This window comes from Ambystoma mexicanum, chromosome 7p (assembly GCF_040938575.1).
Source record: "Ambystoma mexicanum isolate Mex_15411 chromosome 7p, UKY_AmexF1_1, whole genome shotgun sequence".
In the NCBI taxonomy this organism is placed as follows: domain Eukaryota; kingdom Metazoa; phylum Chordata; class Amphibia; order Caudata; family Ambystomatidae; genus Ambystoma; species Ambystoma mexicanum.
In genome coordinates this window covers 573,480,780-573,499,762 of record NC_090939.1, presented here as the reverse complement: position 1 = coordinate 573,499,762, position 18,983 = coordinate 573,480,780, and the positions used below count along the sequence as shown (strand labels likewise).

At 44.6% G+C, this 18,983-nt stretch overlaps 1 protein-coding gene across 1 annotated transcript in view; it reads left to right on the top strand.

Annotated features, from left to right (window-relative positions):
- The window catches only part of TMEM131 (transmembrane protein 131), a 2,512,175-nt gene that overhangs the window by 888,430 nt on the left and 1,604,762 nt on the right, over nt 1–18,983 (top strand). Inside the window, exons 9-10 of the mRNA XM_069636582.1 lie at nt 12,366–12,516; nt 12,603–12,659. Coding sequence (XP_069492683.1) covers nt 12,366–12,516; nt 12,603–12,659 — 208 coding nt within the window. The remainder of the gene's footprint in view (nt 1–12,365; nt 12,517–12,602; nt 12,660–18,983) is intronic.

Below are 18,983 nucleotides of genomic sequence, written 5' to 3'. Positions count from 1 at the left end.
AGGTATTGAAAATATAGAAAAAACTTTTTGGAAATGGCTAAATGATATTGCTGATTCGATCACATCTGCCCAAAATACCAGAATATAAGAACAAGCCCAGTGCCTGTATATTGCAGTAGTGTTAAACTTGAACACTGGAGTCTGGTCGTAGAAAATCCTCATAGATGGAGAGTAACAGATGTATTGATAAATCAAAACTTCACTTGCCTCAGGGCCGATGGTCTTTGTAAAGTGGCGATGGAAGTGCCCTCCCTTCAAGTAGTCAGGGAACTCGCACTCTACTTCCTCTAATGAATTGGGAAGATGGCTAGGTACCTTGATCCTGAAAAAAAGTATTCGTATTCAGATATTATATGTGATGGCTACGTATATTAGGTTTGTATTTCGCATTACGCAATGAAGACAAATGCACTACGAGAGTTTGTACGCTCTATCCGAAGCTACATGTATGATGTATTTTACATTACTACTCCAGGTGCCCATGTCATAGTTTGGCAGGTATGATTTTCAAAACTTTTGAAACATGTACAATTTCAATGTCAAAAATCTTGAAAATGAACGCAGAACATTTTGCTATGTGGATGTCCCGTCTACCGAAATGTTTTCTTTCTTATATCATCTATTGAACCACTGCATTGATTGTTGCCAAATTGGCAATCCATCCATGGGGTTAAAAGCTATAGGAGAACGCATTTTTTCTATTTTCCTATCTTACGTGCACAGTAACTTTTACCATGTCAGTAAGATAGCTCAGCAGGTTCAGCGCTCGCAGGTTCGAATCCTGGCAAGGCTAACTCAGCCTTTCATCCTTCTGAGGTCGATGAAGGAGCAACAACTTGGGGTGATAAAAACTGTATTTAAAATATTCTGTGTACTCCTGTTTGGCAATAGCGCAATGTAGATAACACAGTATGTCCATAATGCTGCGACTGGAGTTATAGAGACATTTCATGCCCGTCTTGTGCTCTCCTCGGCTGCTTCATCACGATCATCATGATGGCTGTAGTTGACATATGATGGCGAAAGCTGGCAGTGCAAGCGCCTACTTGGCGTTTAATGGGTATCTTGGCACATTTAGGTTTTCTTAGCATACTCCTTTCCTAAACCCAATGATGTTTTCCCCCGTTCCTCGAATCTGTCATACAATATGTATCATGTGTGTAACTTTGACATGTCCCTTGAATGTATCCGTTGATTTTCCTTGTGCCATGTGATATTGGCATATCTGGAAAATGTGCATCTGATTTGCATTTAAAATAATGTAGAGCCACAACTCTAGACATCTTCCTTGGGATGATTAATGTACTCGTCTCCATCTCCTCCTTTAGCACTGCCCTCTATATAATATGTCTGAGTCCCACAAATAATTCTGTCCAGTTGTCACACATTCACTGATATAGCCATCCATGCTGCGCCTGAACACTCTACATACTACAGCCCTTATGTCACTACATTATTCTTCTCTGCCAATAATTGGCATTTGCCTGTATTTAGTTCTTCTATAGGCGCATGTAATGTAGTGCTCTTTTATTTTCATGTATGTTCAGACTATAGTTGGGCAAAGGGCTACACACCCCAAAGTACTTTGAAGCAACAACAATGACGGTTAGGTGCTCTACACATATCACGTTACATAACACATGAAGACTGTACCTATGGCTGATCCTTTGCTGTGCATGTGCACTTGTGGTGGAGTGTTGTGCTTCTGAGGCTACACCCAGGCTAAGGTGTTGGTGCCCTTTCTGCATAGGCCTACCTTGACCTATGGCAGTTGTAGTTGGGCATAAGTCTGCTCTGTGGAGCTTGAGGCCTCACTTGATACATGGCGACAGTACATAGTTGAAGGTCATGTGAGTTTGGCACTGCTCATATTATTGGTTCTACCTGCTATGCAAGACCCCTAGCCGATATTGTGAGTCCTTACCTGGCATATGACTGTAGTGTAAACTGCTATTTCTGGGCTTTTGATGGTTGTAGCTTTCAACATGATGCAGGTACGTGGCTCTTTTAGGCTGCACGTACCTCCAGTGTTCATAAACGTAAAATAAGTGAGTCTTTTATGTGACACATGCAGTTCTCACTCGTTTGTGATGACTGCCTTTGGCCTAATTATTTTTTTTTTATTTGACTTAATTGTTAAAAACATTTTTTTCAAAATAAGACATGCAAAAAAAAGTCCATTGCAAGTCCTTAATCCTGATTTGACCTCATCAGTCCCTCCTGTTGTAGTGTAGTTGACAACCAAGAAAGGTAGAGAGGAACACGTTTGGCTGATTTGGTTATTCCTCAAGCGGTGCATGTTTCTATTTTACATTTTCCACTGATTTTCATGTGTTCCTATGATCCAAATCAAGATTTTTAATGAAAGACGCTACTGCCAGCACACTTCGGATATCATCTCCACTGGTCAGAGCCGTCCACCAATTATCGTCTGTGAATGTAGTGAAGGTTTGTAGTATTTTTCCTAGGAAAGCAGTTCATGTTGGTTGTGTTCCTTCACATTCCAGAAGGAGATGTCGACTTGTTTCTTTTTTATCCTGGCTGTTGCAATATCGACACTGTCTGTCACTGAAAGTTTTCTTATGAAGAGTATTTCGTTCGTTTTGAGTTGGTTCATACGAAATCTCAAAAATGTTCTACTTAGACTCTTGTCTGGGAATGTTTCCTAGTAGCTTCTCACTTGATTTACTTTCTTGGCCGTTGTTGGAAACAATTTGGTCAGACTGTATTTATTTGCTGTCTCTCCGGTCAATATCCAGTCCAGTTCAAAGATTTTCTTTGACACCTTGTCTGGGTTGGTTAGTAGTAATTCTACTGGGGAGTCTAGCTCTTTCGGTAAAGTAGTGTTCCGGTTTTTCCAGTCTGTCAATGCCTGTATATGACCAGCTGCCATTTCTATGCTCACCAGTTCCAGAGCTTTTGGCTTGATGTCCAATAGTACTTTACGGTACAGCATGAGTCCGTTTCTCTCCTTGATTGCCTTGAAAGATGAGAGACATAGCTCACGTCTTATTAATGGCAGCGGTGTAGTTTGTGCTAAATCCAGTACTCCTCGCCAAAAAAAGCTCTTAAGTTTGTTTCATATTTTTTCAGGTAATAAGAGCATAGCATCGGATCCATATAGGATTGATGGCACTATCTTAGATTTATAGAAGTTGATGACTGCGACTAGCGAAAACCTGCCATATTTTTTATCCATTGTCCTTGCTTGAATAGTCAGGGATTTCACTTTCGACCACAGCAGATCCTGCATTGATGTTTCAGTCGGACTAATGCTCATCGTCACTCCTAGCTATTTAAAAAAGTTGACTTTTTCCAATTTTAGACCTTCCATGAACCAGTTTGATTTATTATACCTTTTCTTAGTGGATCCCTCTCAAGACATCACTTTAGTTTTCTTTGCATTCAACCGCAAATTGTTGGTCTTCAGGTATGTTACCAGGTTCAATAGTTGTCTTTGCAGTCATATTGGAGTCATATCCAGCAGGATAAATATCATCTGCGTACAAGAGGCGCAATATCCTAGCGCCTCCCAGCAGAGGTGGAAAACTTCTGACTTCAGGTTCTGTGACTGCGTAATCGGCAATATAAGCATTGTATAGTGCAGGGGCCAGCGGACATCCCTGTTTAACTTCCCTGGCAGTTATCTCTTTAGACAGTGTGCCTTCTTGACCCAGTCTTACCCTCATCGTTGTTTCCTGATATAAGGCTTGGATCGGTCCCAGGACTGCACCAGGACAGTTCCAATCTTCAAGTTTTTTCCATAACAAATCTCTGTTGACCTGGTTAAAGGCCTGAACCAGGTCAACGAAAGCCATGCACACTGCCTGGCCGTCCTGACGGGCCTTGACTTTAATTTTGCTCAGCGTGAGTATGTTAATAGCTGTTCCCGCATTCTTTACAAATCCCGTCTGGAATGGATCATTCCGTTTTTCTATGTTGAGCCAAGTTTGAAATGCTTCCAAAGCGAGCCCGCCAAAGATTTTCCCGATGACATCAAGTAATGAGATCGGGCGGTAATGGCATGGGTCTTCTCCGTCTCCTCGCTTAAAAATTGGAACTACTATGGCTTTTCTCCAGGATACTGGCATAGTTTGTTCCCTGTTACAGTTCTCAAAGATTTTACTGATCAACGGAGCCCATAGGTCTGGATGTTGCTTCAAGTCGGAGTTGGAGATCCCATCTGGGCCTGGTGCCCTTGAGTTTTTTTTTTTTATTTTAATCATGATCTCCTCTTCGTTAGACGAAATGGTCCATATTGATTTAGGGTCAGTCAGTTTAGATTCCCGTTGAATTTTCCTGTCATTAGATGGGTCGCCATAAAGGTTTATAAAGTGCTTAACCCAACGGGCCTCTCCCACACTATTTGATATTGCATTAATACTGGCCATCGTTGTACCCTTTATCAGCGTCCACAAGTCCTTAGATTTTTTTCTACATAATGTTTTCAACATTAATTCTGAATCCGCTTGGTATAAAAAACGTCATTTTTGCAGTATCCAGGTCTCTTTTTGGGCTAGCTTCCATCTTTCCAGATTTGTCACAGTTCCTGATGTAATTGATATTCTTTTTAGTTTTCTCACGATTCTTCTCCTGGTTACTAGTTCGACGTAACTGTGAAGATTATTTTTGACAGCTTTATTAGTCCTTTTTGTACTTTGCGTGTACATTTTTAACAAAGTAGTGTAGTCCACCGTCCCCTCGGTGTTTGTTGTAGTAATGGCTATTTATCTTGCTGCGATTTGTTTAATAGCATTCTCTGACAATTTTAGACAGGTACCTTGCGCATTAACTTCTATGCCATATGGAAACCGTTGTTGGGGTTTTTGTTGGGTGGACCATCTTGTATGTAGAAGGTTATGATCACTGTTTTGGGTTTCAATTATTGAGAAATTGTCAATCATCCCTAAGAGCTCCTTTGACTCATATGTGTGATCAATGGTTCCCGTTTGATCTTCTCTTTGCCATGATGGGATCTCAGAGTTGGTTTTAGTCCTAAGCCAATGAAGGTTGTGTAAGTCTCTTGACTGGAATATTTTTTCTATAGAACTTCCTCTTTCCAAGTTTGGTGATGTTATAGCCAAATAAGATCTCTGATTTCCAATCTCTGGACAGATGGCATTAAAATCTCCTGTGATTATTATGTGAAGCTGAGAGTAGTTTACACTTGCTTAATTTAAGATGGAATTCAGGTTTTCCAAGTAAGTTTCATTACATATTGCTTCCGGGTTCCAATAGGTGTTAAATAATAATAATGCATCTTCCTTTTCCATCTCTATCTTGTCTAAATGGGTCCAGGTAATTGTAATTTTAGAGCCTGGAATAGGTAAGGAGACTCAATCTGTTCTAACACCTGAAGTCCACAACCCACGCGTATTGCTATGAGTAGGCCTGCCGTGGGGCGTCCCGTCAAGCCCCTTTTTGCCGGGGTAATGAATATAACATATCCATCTAATTCGGGCTTCGTTGATAACCAGGTCTCCTGGAGACACAAGATATCCCATCTGCCCAGGTTTACATCACTTTTTGCTGTTAAGTGGCTAAAGCCTCTTGTATTCCATGAGGCCATATCGATGAAGGTTTTCTGCAATATAGGCAGTGCACATCGTGTTGCCACTGGATCCTCCATTGGGTTCCATGCCTTCCCTTGTGGTTGCTAATTCTGCTTATTCAGGTGCAGTGCCGAAGACTTCCAAGTCCATATCCCTGATGATTTCTTTTGATGTTCCTTGTTACGGATGTGATCTCGGTCCGAAACTTTATCCGTCAGTAGTCTACTGCTAAAGGTAGCTCTTGATTTTTTAGTTTCTTCCTTTGTTCGGGTGCCAGGATGGCGTTTTTCCTTGTCTTTGCGCACCTTCTAAATCTGCAGACTCATTCCTTTTGGGCATTCCAATAGTCCTCTGCGGCAGATGAGTCCAGTGATTTTGGTGGTTGTGCAATTCATCCCTGGGCCGTTGTCTCGATGAATATTCCTTCATTTTTTTCAATAGTTGGTGCACTCTTGGCGTCACTTTTTTTCCCATTTATCCCCGATTTTCTAGGGTGGGCTCAATTGCCACTCTGTCCAGATTTTTTTGATGCGTTTTCCTTTCGTCATCTCGTTTCTCAATGGGGACTTTAAATTCTGTTAAATCGAATCCCAGAATTGCTAGGCTTACAAATTCTTTCAGGAGCATGTCTCTTATAATTGCAGACCTGATGTGTAAATAAGAACAGTCATTTTGACCTGCATCGCAGGGTTCCACTATCTATAAGGCCTGGTTTTGTATATAACACAGTCTTGGTATCTGTTTAAATAGGTTTATGATGGCGTTCCTATTTAAGGTCAGATCATCATTGGCTCTGTGGATACGTTCCAGACTAAAGACACAAGTATTTTTTATTCTTGGTGCTGGGCAAGGTCTTTTGGGAGTCAGATGTTCAGACTGTTTGTTCTTCGTCGATCTTCGACATCTACGTGGTGACTCTCTAAATGAGTCATTCTTGGTGTTGTTTCTTGGAGTAAGAAAAGCCTGATTCTTCCTTTGTTCACTGGTTTTCCTGGGGTCTTCTCTATTAGCCAAGTCCTTGTAACCTTGATTTTTCCTACCCAGGGGTGCTGCGTTTTTCTTGTCATCGTTCTTAGATCCCTGTGTTATTGTTTTTCTACTCCTTTTCATCTGGACTATTTTGTTTCCGTTGGTTAGGCAAATATTGTCTCTCCATAATAGGCATTTTCCTTTTCTGTTCCAGCTCAGGGTTGGTTAAATCCAGAGTCGCAGCTTTTCTTTTGAATCTTGGAGTTAAATTTGTTTCCAATTCTTCCACAGTGTATATGCTCCATTCTTGTGTATCATTTACTGAGGCTATTGTATCATCAGCTGGTTGGATGCAATTGTTGTTAAGTTTTTTGCAGTTTAAATGCTTTGTTTTATCTGGAAATGTCTTTTTTTTGTTCTTTTCCCAAGATTGTGTTGTCTCTACAAACCTTGGCGTCAGGTAGCCGTGGCTGTTTCTCCACAATTTATTACTGATTTTTAAAGATGCCAAAGGTAGTCCTTACTTCCTTCACCTTTTCTTTCAGCAGTATGAATGTTCGGACCTATGTCTTTCTGCGATTTGAATTGACAAGACTTTATCTCCTTCTCCACTTGGGTCCACTTTTCCAGTGATTTAGGTACCGATTTCTTCTGCATAGGCGTTGGATTATTTGAGCTATTGACATCGCTGTCCAAGACTTTATTACCCTTTTGGAGAGGTTGGTCCGGATTCACGTTCTCTGTATGTTTCTCTTTTGGTTTTATAGTATTGTTAGCTTTTTCTAGTATGCATCTCTCCAAATGAGTTCATTTTGTATGCATTAAGGCGATCAATGAAATCTGGTCGCCTGCTGTGTCATGTAGTGCTTCGTAAAGTTTACAAAATGGAGCTAAGGCGATGGACACCGTTGCCATTATAGACATAAGTCTATTTTTTTATTTATTTATTTTTTTTATTTTTTTTATTGGTTATATTACAAACCTTTAAAAAGAAAGAAGCAAGAAGAAAGGAAAGAAGACAAAACCAAGCTATGCATTCTACATTCATCACAAATCGATACCAGTCCTCCTCCCATCATCTGGTTCCCATAACTTGTGCTAGATGCGGATCTCAGGATCTCACAACGAGCGGGACCACCGGGCTATCGTGTAAACGTTCCTTTATAGCACGAAGGAAGGAAATCAAAGCATATAACAACGCTCTGTTTGCTCCATCAAACATAGCTTTCCACCAGTCATCACGAGTGAGGCACTGAGAGTTCATTATTAGTGGGTTGAAAATGTTAATTCTCTCAGACTCAAACTCGGAGCACGTTATGATAAGGTGTTTAAGTGATTCCTTTGTGTTAGAACAGAATCGACACACAAGGTCCGAGTCCGAAGATTGGGACCAGTAGCAAAGACGTTCTTTAGTTGGCATAGCGTTCAGCCTAAACTGAAGGTAGGCGGCCCGGGCCCACTGGTCCGGGAAGCAAGCTAGATATGGAGCTACGTTTCCGTAAGCTCTTGCTTCGGCCGGTACTTCACGCATCGATTTAGATTTAGCTCTTTTGTCGCAAGTCTGGATCCAGTCATTTCGCCAAAGTTTCAGTTTTGCGGCATCTGGATTTTCGAGCAGCAATTGCATCGAAATGTCATAGAAACTGAGTACATCATAACATGTCTTATTCCATTGGAATGCAATTGTGGGTGCTTTGGCGAACTGTAGGCTGTGAAGAATCTTCATCTGAGGCAAAACGGTGTTAAGGTTTACTTTCCTGAAGATGCTTAGAAGATTCCAAGCGACCCTCGCTTTCTTCGATATATAGCCAAGTTCATATCTAATGCAAACAGTGGAGGTGCCTTTGGGTAGGTGGAGAACCCTGGTCCAGAAGATGTTTTCTAGGGAATTCCACATTTCAAACCCACATCCAAAGGCATTTTCGCCAGCATAAATTAGAGAAGGTACCACCTTCTGCTGAAAGAAGGTTAACGTCGGTCTTAAGGTAAATTTCCCAAATTTTTTGTTGATTATGGCTGCTTGGCACGCCAATTGACGGCATTTGTTCTTCACGGAGTCCACCCAGGGAGCGTCATTTCTGCTGGCACTTAGTTGCATTCCTAAGTATCTGGTGTTAAGAACGCGTCCGATGGGTTCTTTGTTCACGTACCAGTTGAATTTTTGCCGGTTTAAATTGGAACCTTGCATTCTTTCAAGGACCATTATTTCGCATTTCCCTCTATTGATAACTAACCCGTTATCTGTTAGGTATTTTTCCACGGCATTTAGTTTGCGCTGTAAACCTATGGGGGTTGAGTCTATCAAAATGATATCATCTGCATAGACTAAATAGTCCACATGGGAGCCATGGAGTTTTGGCGGGAACGTGCGTAGGCCACTAAATACGTCCTTGATGTCGGATATGAACAAATTAAATATGGTTGCTGCAAGCGGGCAGCCTTGTTTGACACCTCGCGAGGTGTTGATGGGTACAGATAGATTGCCTTTTTGATCTAGGCGGACTCTGATGGTCGTGTTCGTATGGAGTTCATGAATAGCGGCCAGCAGACTTGCAGGGCAATTCCATTTGGTCAGTTTAGTCCAGAGTAGATCTCTGTTAATACTGTCGAACGCCTGAGACAAGTCTACCAAGGCGAGATAGATCTTGGCATTGGAGCGCAAGGCTTCCATTTTCAGTAGGTTTAGTATTAATAGGTTAATGCCGCAGCCCAAGCCTTTGACGAATCCCGTTTGTCTAGGGTCCATCTGATTGCATTTTTTTATTGTGGTGTATCTTTGGAGATGACCGGATTGCGTCACTTAACCTCCTGTTAAGTATCGGCGTGTTAAAAATGGATTGTGATTTAGGTAAAGACGTCTTTTGCTTTTATTCCTTTTTATGGGGGTTAACTCCCTTGATTCTCCAATTGCCGTTTTCTCATCAGTCTGTGTCTCCACTGACGATCCTTTGGTGGGAAATGATATTGGCTGCTGTGGTGGAGTCTGTGTTTCAGTTGAAGATGTTTGCGTTGGAGACATCTTTTTACTGCATGCTTTACATGTAGGTATAGTTATTTCCACCTCGGTCGATGGTCCTTGGGCTTGATCCTTCTCCATATTTTGGGAAGCAGTGTCTTGAAAGTTATTGTGTTTGGGCGCCTGATTGTTATGAATACGCTGCTGAGGAGATTGCTGGTCACTGCAGCGTATTGGTGAGATTTGTTTGTCTATACCCACCCTTGGTACTTTCAGCGCTTTGTTGAAGTGCCATCTAAGAGGCGTAGAGTTGTTTTTCTCCATTACCAGTGGGGCCAAGGAAGAATTCATCGGATACACTTGATCTTTGAATGGTGTATTGTTTGTGTCACCGATGTACTGGGCACTTTCCAGAAGTTCAGCATCGGATATTTCAACCGCTCTTGACGTATTCTTTTCCTTGATCGTCCCGAAAAGCTTTTTTTAAAGAATCTGTTTTTGACAGCTTTAAAAGAGTTATTTTATAAGCGTTTCTTTGTTTGCTTTTGATGTTCACAGTTCCCGCTTTAAGCGTTTTACCCGGGTAAGATTTTTTTACTTTCTTGCCTGGTTTTCCCACGAAGCCCTTTTTGATCTTCAAATCGGCCATTTTATTGTGTGTGTGTTGCAAATGATCAAGTTCCTGCTCAATGCGATCATCAGAGCAGCTAGTGGAGTCATAGGTACTAATTTTATCATCAAAATCCACTTTCGCCTCTCTGCTTAATTTTAATGATGTTGTATCCAATTCTCCTGTATCTGCGTTGGACTTAAATTCAAAAAGTTCTGTGAGATGGTCATAAAGGGCCGAATTTGCATTTCCGTCTGTTTCATTTACATTTAAACTTTTTTCTAATGAGGGCAAATCATCTGTTCTTCCGTAATCAATGATGATTCTCTAATGTGGGATGCACAGTCTTGGGGCGCCATTGTGTTCATTTCCACTATTACCCGCTTCCTCTCTGTTCGGGTAGGCTGTGTTACTTGGCCCGTGGCCTAATAGGCCGCTTTCTAGTGGACTCCTTGGGCTCTTCCCCTGTGGAGATTTCTCTGCACACATTGGGTCTTGCAATTTATAACATTCGAGCCTCGCCTCCCCTGACTCCCCCTCGTTACTCATTACTCTTTCGATCCAGTCTCTTTTCACCCAAGCTCATCCCATCTCCTCCCCCTCCGCCACAGCCCCCCCCACCCGAAGGGCAGGGTCCCTCGCCGTCCTCCGTGGCAGCGGCGATGATCAGAGACCTGCGGGCCGGCAGAGGGTCGGGCTTGGTGGCGTCCAGATGTCCCGGTGGCTCCCTCGTTTCTGCACACATCGTCCTCACGGTCTCAGTTCCAAGGTACGTGGGGGTTTTTGTACTGATATTTAGATGTCCTTGTGTATGTGGAGTTAATTTCACTCATCTTTATTTTTTAGCTACATAGCTCGGGTCCGCACTCTTCCTCTTCCGCCATCTCTAACGTCTCCACACGAGCAAATGTAGTGGGCTTGGAGGGTAAAGCCAGGATGGGGGGTTTAGGGTCCGACGGTCTCACAGATCGTTTATTAGATATCCACTTTAATTTAGTTTGCACAGGGTCCTTTAGCAATCTTAATACTCGCTTTTGTGGTTATGTGTTTTGGGTTGGGGATTTTTGAAAAGTGTCAGGGGATCTATACGAGGAAGACAATGAAGACATCGAAGGTGGGGGAACTGGCTGCACGAGGGCAATCGACTTCTTACCTTTGGCCAGACCCGTCAAGTTGGACTCCATGCGGGGATCCAGCCTGGTGTCCTCTATGGAGGCTGTCTTCCCGTGCTCTAGATCCATGCCTGCACGGAGAGACGCAGCTGTTATCTGTCTTATGTTCAATTCCCCACCATTGTCATTGACCTCTTCACGCTGCATGTCGCGCTGTCTCGCTCGGTCTGCGCAGTATGCCGCACTCTGCTGCCGCACTCCGCGGCTTTCCGGTGTTTTTAAGCACTGGTTACTAGGTCCACCTCCAGCAATGAACCAGGTAGAAAGACTGGAAAAGCGTTTCTCAGCAGTCCCAATGCGCAGTCTGCCACACTCTGCTGCCGTACTCTGGCCTAATTGGAATGTACCGATCAGTGTTACCCAAGGCATAATTATAATTGTAGAATTGGTTATTTATAACGCATTTAACACCAAGGAGGTTTCTAAGCGCGGCCCTGGGATTGGAACCTTTGTTGCTCTGCGTCGTCTTGCTTTCAAGATGAGCGCGTTGCCACTGAGTTATACTATCCCTGCGTAGTATACACGTGTATGCATACGATGTCGCACATGGCATTCTATGTTTATCACGAGTGACAGAAAAACTATTTTAAAAAAGGCTGCTGGAGAGGTTATAAAACTCCTATGTTCAATGTTCGCGACTCCTGCTAGCAGAATGGAACCGCCAACGTTTGCCTGGTGAATGCAGAAAGGAACATTTTACTTTGCCAATCCCTCGCTGATGCGACTTTGCAATAGAATGCAGCCACTGCAGTTTCAATGAAAGCAACATTTATTGCAAATAAAAAAGTCAAATGTATTGCAGTTCGAAGAATATTCTTGAAGTATTTCATTGTAATTTACCCATACGGTATATGCACCCGTGTCCATTCTGCAATTCTAATTGCCTGCATCATTCAGAGGCAATGAATTATAATTGTTACATATACAGTATTATACATTGAACTGCATCAATAATATTCTGAGTGTTGATTGATGCCGTTTAACTTTGGTGTTTTCTGTTTTTGTAATGACATCTTTAACTCTTGTTTCACTTTTTCTGTGGCAACAAAATGCAACATCTGAACTGTTTTAGAAAATATTTAACTTTAACCATTTTCTTGCAACAGGAAATACCACCTTATGAGACGAAAGGTGTGATGCGGGCCAGCTTTTCCTCGCGAGAAGCAGACAATCATACAGCCTTTATTAGGATAAAAACAAATGCCACAGACAGCACAGAGTTCATAATATTACCGGTTGAGGTGGAAGTCACAACAGGTCTGTAGAAGTCTTGTGTAAGCATTGACTATATCACTATTGTAGTTGCATTCAGTGACTGTCAATATATTTTTTTTTTCATGAAGCTCCTGGAATCTATTCATCGACAGAAATGCTGGATTTTGGTACTTTGCGAACTCAAGGTGAGTGCAATAATTCTTAGTTTTCAGTATTGCTTAACTTATACTTTTATTTTGATATACTTATATTTGTAACAAGCAACTTTCAAATTAAACTCCAACACAACACTCCATTAAAACAACTAATTACATACACCTTCATTCTTCTCAACTTCCATTTAGCACCTTCTTACACACTTGAAATTAATGAACCTATTAACACACACTCCCCAGATATACTCTTCCTTACCGAAACATGGCTCAAACCCCACCACACACCTATTATCCCTGACATGCTATTAGCCCCGACTATCTCATCCATCACAGAGACCGCCTATCGTCATCATATATAAAGACACTCGCACTTAGTAATCCCACACACATCCTTTGACGCACTCTCTCACTTACACCCCTTCATTACACCTACACCACCTCATTTATCGCCCTCCTTCACACAATCCCAACTTCCAAACTGACGGGACGGACTTCACTAATAACAACCACAACTCCCCCTGCAACACGATCTAACATGGTGACTTCAACACCGGTAGTTCCCTTCCAGGCACCAATCCCATACTAAAGACTGTCGTCTCTCGACTCGCCCCTTAGGATCTCAAACAACTCATCACATATCCCACACACATTGCTGGCAACCTCCTGGACCTTTTGATTGCAAGCAAAAATGTGTCTGTGGATAATTGAATCTGGGTATCGTGATCTGACAACTTTGCTATCCCCTTCATGCTCAAACTACCACACACAATCCCACCACCTGTAACACACCTCTTGCCCCCAGCCAGACAAACCCAGCACATTACAGACATAGCCTTAGCACCACTCATACTACCTCCGATCCCTACACGCACACCCGTCCATCCTACTCCATTACCACCGCTCCCCTCACGCACACCCGTCCATCCTACTCCAATTGAACTCCATTATCACACAGGCACTCTACAAAAATGCACCCTTCAAATTACAAAAACCCCACAACAACCGCCACAAACCATGGTTCAACAGTTCCCTCCTCTCTATCAAGCAGAAAGCCAGATGCCTAGAAAGAGCCTGGCAAAAGAACCCCTCCCCCTCAACCAAGATACCCCTCAGACGCTGCCACAACAAATATAAAACAGCCCTCCCACCCCCCTCCAGTCCCAAACATTCAACACATGGGATACCTTCCACCCCATTGACACCAACACACTCGTCCAACTCTATGCCAAAACATAACCTGCAAACTTCCTGGATGAAGCATGCCCACCTCAAGCTGCATCTAATTACATCACCACACTAGCTATCGGTACGCACTTATTCGATTCCCTTAAATCAACACACAAACGCAATTCTCCAGACTGCTTTCTCACCACCACCAATGGAGACGTCCACTCAATGCCTCCTGCCCTTTCAATGATCCCCATTTCCCCACTGCTACCATATTTGATTTTGAGTTCTCTGACCCTCTACTACTATACTCCCAATATAAGTTTCAGTCCCACTTACACTGTACTTGAACTCTAGTCCCCATTACCTCCTTATTTGTGATCTAAACTCGACCCTTCTTCCTACACCCCAGCCACGCACCCAAGTTACACTCCCAACACCAGCATGTCCGCCAACACAAAGCTGTGCCGGGGACACCAATAATCAGAACTTTTGCCCCCCCAACAAAATCACCATCCCTCTGACCCACACTCGCACAAAGTGACTTTCTCACACACGACCACAAACCTAAATCCTCTAACTCTCAATCAAGAGGATCTTGCAGGCATGCCAACAAAAAAAAAACTTTCCACTCAGCCAACACAACACTAGCACCCTCTTTCAGGAACCCCAGGAACAGCCCCATTCCCCAACCTGTCAATCCAATGCTTTGCACGACACATCCACCAACAAACCAACCCACCACCACCTCCCCCCACCAAACGCCTTCAAAATCCCAGGCAAGAGGAGCTCTCTGGCACACAACAAAAAAAACCACCCTAATACGTCGCCTTATACTAGTCCGCCTGCACCAACCCTTATCTTCCCCAAACAACCCATCCCACCGACCTTACCAGATAACCTACACCTTCCTAACTCTCCTCCCCCACACTGCTCCGCTTCTCACCTCCCACACCCTCTGGCACTCCAAAAACTATGACCCCCTCACACTACCACTGCAATACTTGCACCAACTTTCAGGAACCCATCTTCCACTTCCAGTCCCCCTGCGCCATCCATCTCCCTCGCTGCCAGAATCCCAAGGACCTACACACATTACACATCATCCAACTCTACTATGTGGGGAGTTCCAGAGCCTTCCGAGCGACCTCCTCCACCCACCAACCACACACAGTCTGCCTGGATCACTCCTGTTCAATCCCACAACCTCCCAAAGCAAGGCACAAAGCAACAACCGCTCACTACCAGTTCCCCTACCATCACATCTGACCGAACGCACGCCTACCCTGCCCCACCCAAACCTGCCATGAGTAACATGACCCTGCAGGCACAAAACCCCCACACTCCCTCAAATTCCTCTGCAAGACCACCCCACACCACCCCTTTCCCTTCTCCAAGTATGTTATGACTTGCCCTCTCCCACACCATTGCCTCAACCCCATTTCCTGCTTCCCCCTCTCTTTCACACACCCCGATAGCACCGAAACACTCCAAACACAGAGGCAGGGACCGCCCCTCACCTTAATCTCTATATGCCTCTCTAGCCCTGCATCAACCCACCTACCACTCCTCTCCTACACCCTCTGTCACAACCTCTGTTACCCTTACACCTCGCCATCCTCTCTGAACAAGACCCCCCCCAACCTCCATCAACAACACCTATTCACCCACCTAAGCACCAAACCCGAACTGCACCCGGCCAATCACCAAAGATCGCCTGCGATCCTCCTGCCCACCCACCGATCTCCAAGCCAACCTCCACCAAACCAACCTCCCATCCCACACCTTTCTTGGTTCGAAGGCCTGCGACCGCCCGCGTCCTCTTCCCACTCCCGACCGCCCACCCTCACACACAGCCCCCTCAACTGAATCCCATCCTCTGACCGACTCCACTCCATTGATCACCCCAACCAGCCCAGTCGGTCCGATCACACCTCCGATCCGAGTGACCGACTCCGTCCCAACAGCCAGACTCCCCGCCCCATTGTGGCCAGCCTCAGATACTGAAGGAAGCACTTTCTCCAGAACTCCCCACAAACTCTCCTGCCTCCTTATCAATTCCCCCTCCGTAGCCAAGAATAGACAGCAACTACAACCTCATAACTTCTGACAATCCTGACCTCGTATTCGTCACTGAAACATGGTTCTCAGACAGCTTTAAACCAATAGCACATAAAGCCGTCCCATCTGGCTACTCACTCATCACCCACAACAGACCCTATGGAGGAGGTGGAGTGGCTTTCCTCCATAAATCACACATTTGCATCTCCTCCACTGAAAAGCATCCTTGTGCTGCTATCTGCGATTCACTACTAATCAAACACTCTCTCCTGCTCTCATTCTCCCACAGCTTCTTACTAATCTACAGACCCCCAGACTCTTTGCGACACCCTAATCAACTTAATAGTAGCCACATTACTTACCCACCCATCACTCACCCTACTTGGGGATTATTTTAACATCGGGTTTGATGTGCCCAACAACCCCATGACCCTTCCCCTAGTAGACAGCCTGGAGGCACTCAACCTTAACCAGCACAGATTACAGGACGCACTCATAGTCGGCCACACCCTTGACGCCATCTTCAGCTCATCCGACCTCATTTCGACCTCCTCCCCATACCCTCATTTGGAGGGACCATTCAGCTATACCTTTCTCCATCACCATATCCCTGCATCCTCTTAAGGCTAACTCACTACCTCAATCACAATTTATGTGCTTGAATAAGGTCAAGGTAATACTTGACCTGGCCGAAGCCCTGCTATGCGCCCTCCACTCCCTCCCGACCACAGTTAAATCCGAACACATTAAGCTCTTTGTTTCCTGGCTCAATGACTCACTCCTTCTGCTGACCCCTTCCATGTCCGCTCCCACTCATGGAGGACCAATCCCCAAATGGTTCACCCCTCAGCTAAAGACATTCAAAATTCAAAACAGCTCCCTTGAACACATATGGAAAATATCCAGAACCCCTCAAAGCAAATCCGTGTACGCCCAGTACTATTGAAATTACAAATCAGAAATCCAAAAAGCCCAAAATAAACTATTACAACAGAATCCTGGGCTGCAGCAGGAGCAGCAAAGCGCTCCACGGGGTCATCACAGAATTCCTGAACCCTTCATGCACCTCTGCCCGACCACCACTTCGCAAACACTCAGCAACTCCCTCTCCGAACACTTCCACAAAACAGCCACAGAACGAACAGAACCTCTTAATGTCAAACTCTCGAGCATCACCGCCAGCCCACCTTCCACTCCTCAGGATCCAGCCGTCCAGCCCCCTGAGACACCCCCTCCATTTTGCTCCTTTAACCCCATCTCGAGCAAGGAATTCACCAAACTACTATCCGACAGCAAACCCTCCAGCTTCCCCCATGACCCTTGTCCTGCCTCACACCTCAAAGAAATCTTCTCCTCCACATGTGCAGAAGAACTGGCGCTGTCCATCCTTAATGACTCCTTTACATCCAGCAACTTCACAGAATCTTTGAAAACCTTGTATGTCAAACTCCTTCTAAACAAACCATCCCTCTACCCTCTCCAACCACCTAACTAAAGGCCCATTTCTAACACCTGTTTCTTAGAAAACCTCATCGACTGAGCAGCGTATTCCCAGCTCAACTCTTTTGTGGAAATCAACAACCTCTTAGACCCTGCACAATCAGGTTTTCGTCCCTGACACGGAACAGAAACCACCCAGATTTCTATCTGGGACGACGTAAAGGTCACTGTTGACTCAGAAGGGTGTGCAGCTCTTTTTCTCTTTGACTGGTAGGCAGCTTTTGACACCATTAACCACACAATCCTCCTTGACAGACTACACTCCCTTGGAATCCGAGATTCGGCACTCAACTGGATTCCTTCATTCCTCACTAACAGACATCAAATCACCTATCTCCACCCTTTTTTTCTCTTTTCTCTGCTGCATGACCAGTGAGCACTGGAGTAACCCAGGGCACCTGCCTCTCACCACTTCTTTTCAACCTGTACATGACCCCGTCTTCATCCGCTCCCACAACCTCACTTGCTATAACTATGCCGATGACGCACATCATTCTGAAGATTCACAAATCGTCTGCCAACCCTCAATCAGACCTAGCAGCATGTCTTACAGACAGACCTCTGGATGACGAGTAACCATCGCCTCCTGAACCCTGGAAATGAGTTCATGATTTGCAGCAAACCGCTCTATTCCCACAACCGATTCCATGGCCTCCCGTCCTCGGCTCCCACCTCCACCACTGTCAGAAACCTAGGATGCACAATAAACTCTGACCTTACTCTGTCATACCACACTAACAATATATCCAAATCCTGCCACTTACACCTTCACCTTTTGAAACGCATCTTCCCGTACCTCACCTACCCCAATAGACTGGCAGCAATCATGACTATCGTAATGTCCAGACTGGACTACTCAATCTTCCTTTACCTGGGCGCACCAGCCTACCAACTGTACAAACTTCAAAGAGTCCAAAACTCTGCTGCAAGATTACTCCTTGTACTCGGACCAAGAGACAACATCTCACCCGCGCTCCGCACCTTCCACTGGCTCCTGGTTGGACGAAGGGCTGCATTCAAAACTAAGTGCCTTACTGACCGAGCAGTGCACAAAACTGGCCCTAAATACCCACAAGAAAAGCTCACCCCTTACGTGCCAAACTGCACTCTAAGGTCTAGCACAGCCCTCCTCCTATTGAGCCCCGCCTCCAAATCTGCCAGGATCAGCGGTTCCGGCTACTCAACTTTGGCGCCAACGATGTGGAACTAGTTACCTCTGCCCATTCGACATATCCAAGATTGCATGGCCTTCAGAAAAGCAGCCTTACCTGGTATGCACCTCGCTGTCAGCTCAGATGATGTCAATCCGTATATGTCTAGAAGTAACTTCCAGAACTCCTTACTGGGGGCCATATAGCACAATCACTACAACTGGCCTTGGGCTAAATGAATTTCAACTCCACACCAGGACTCTATCTGGATTTCAACATCTCACCCAGAGTCTAAATGCACTTAAGCATTGGTTTTTCAAATGCCCTGGGGAAAAAATACTTTGCTGTAACCCTCTCCACCCCCCTCCAAACCCCTTCACCCCCTTAACTAAAATATTATTTTTGGGCCCGGATGTCTTGGGTCCTATGGTCTATCGCTGCATCTGGGTCTTGTTCCCATCCCACTCTAGGTATG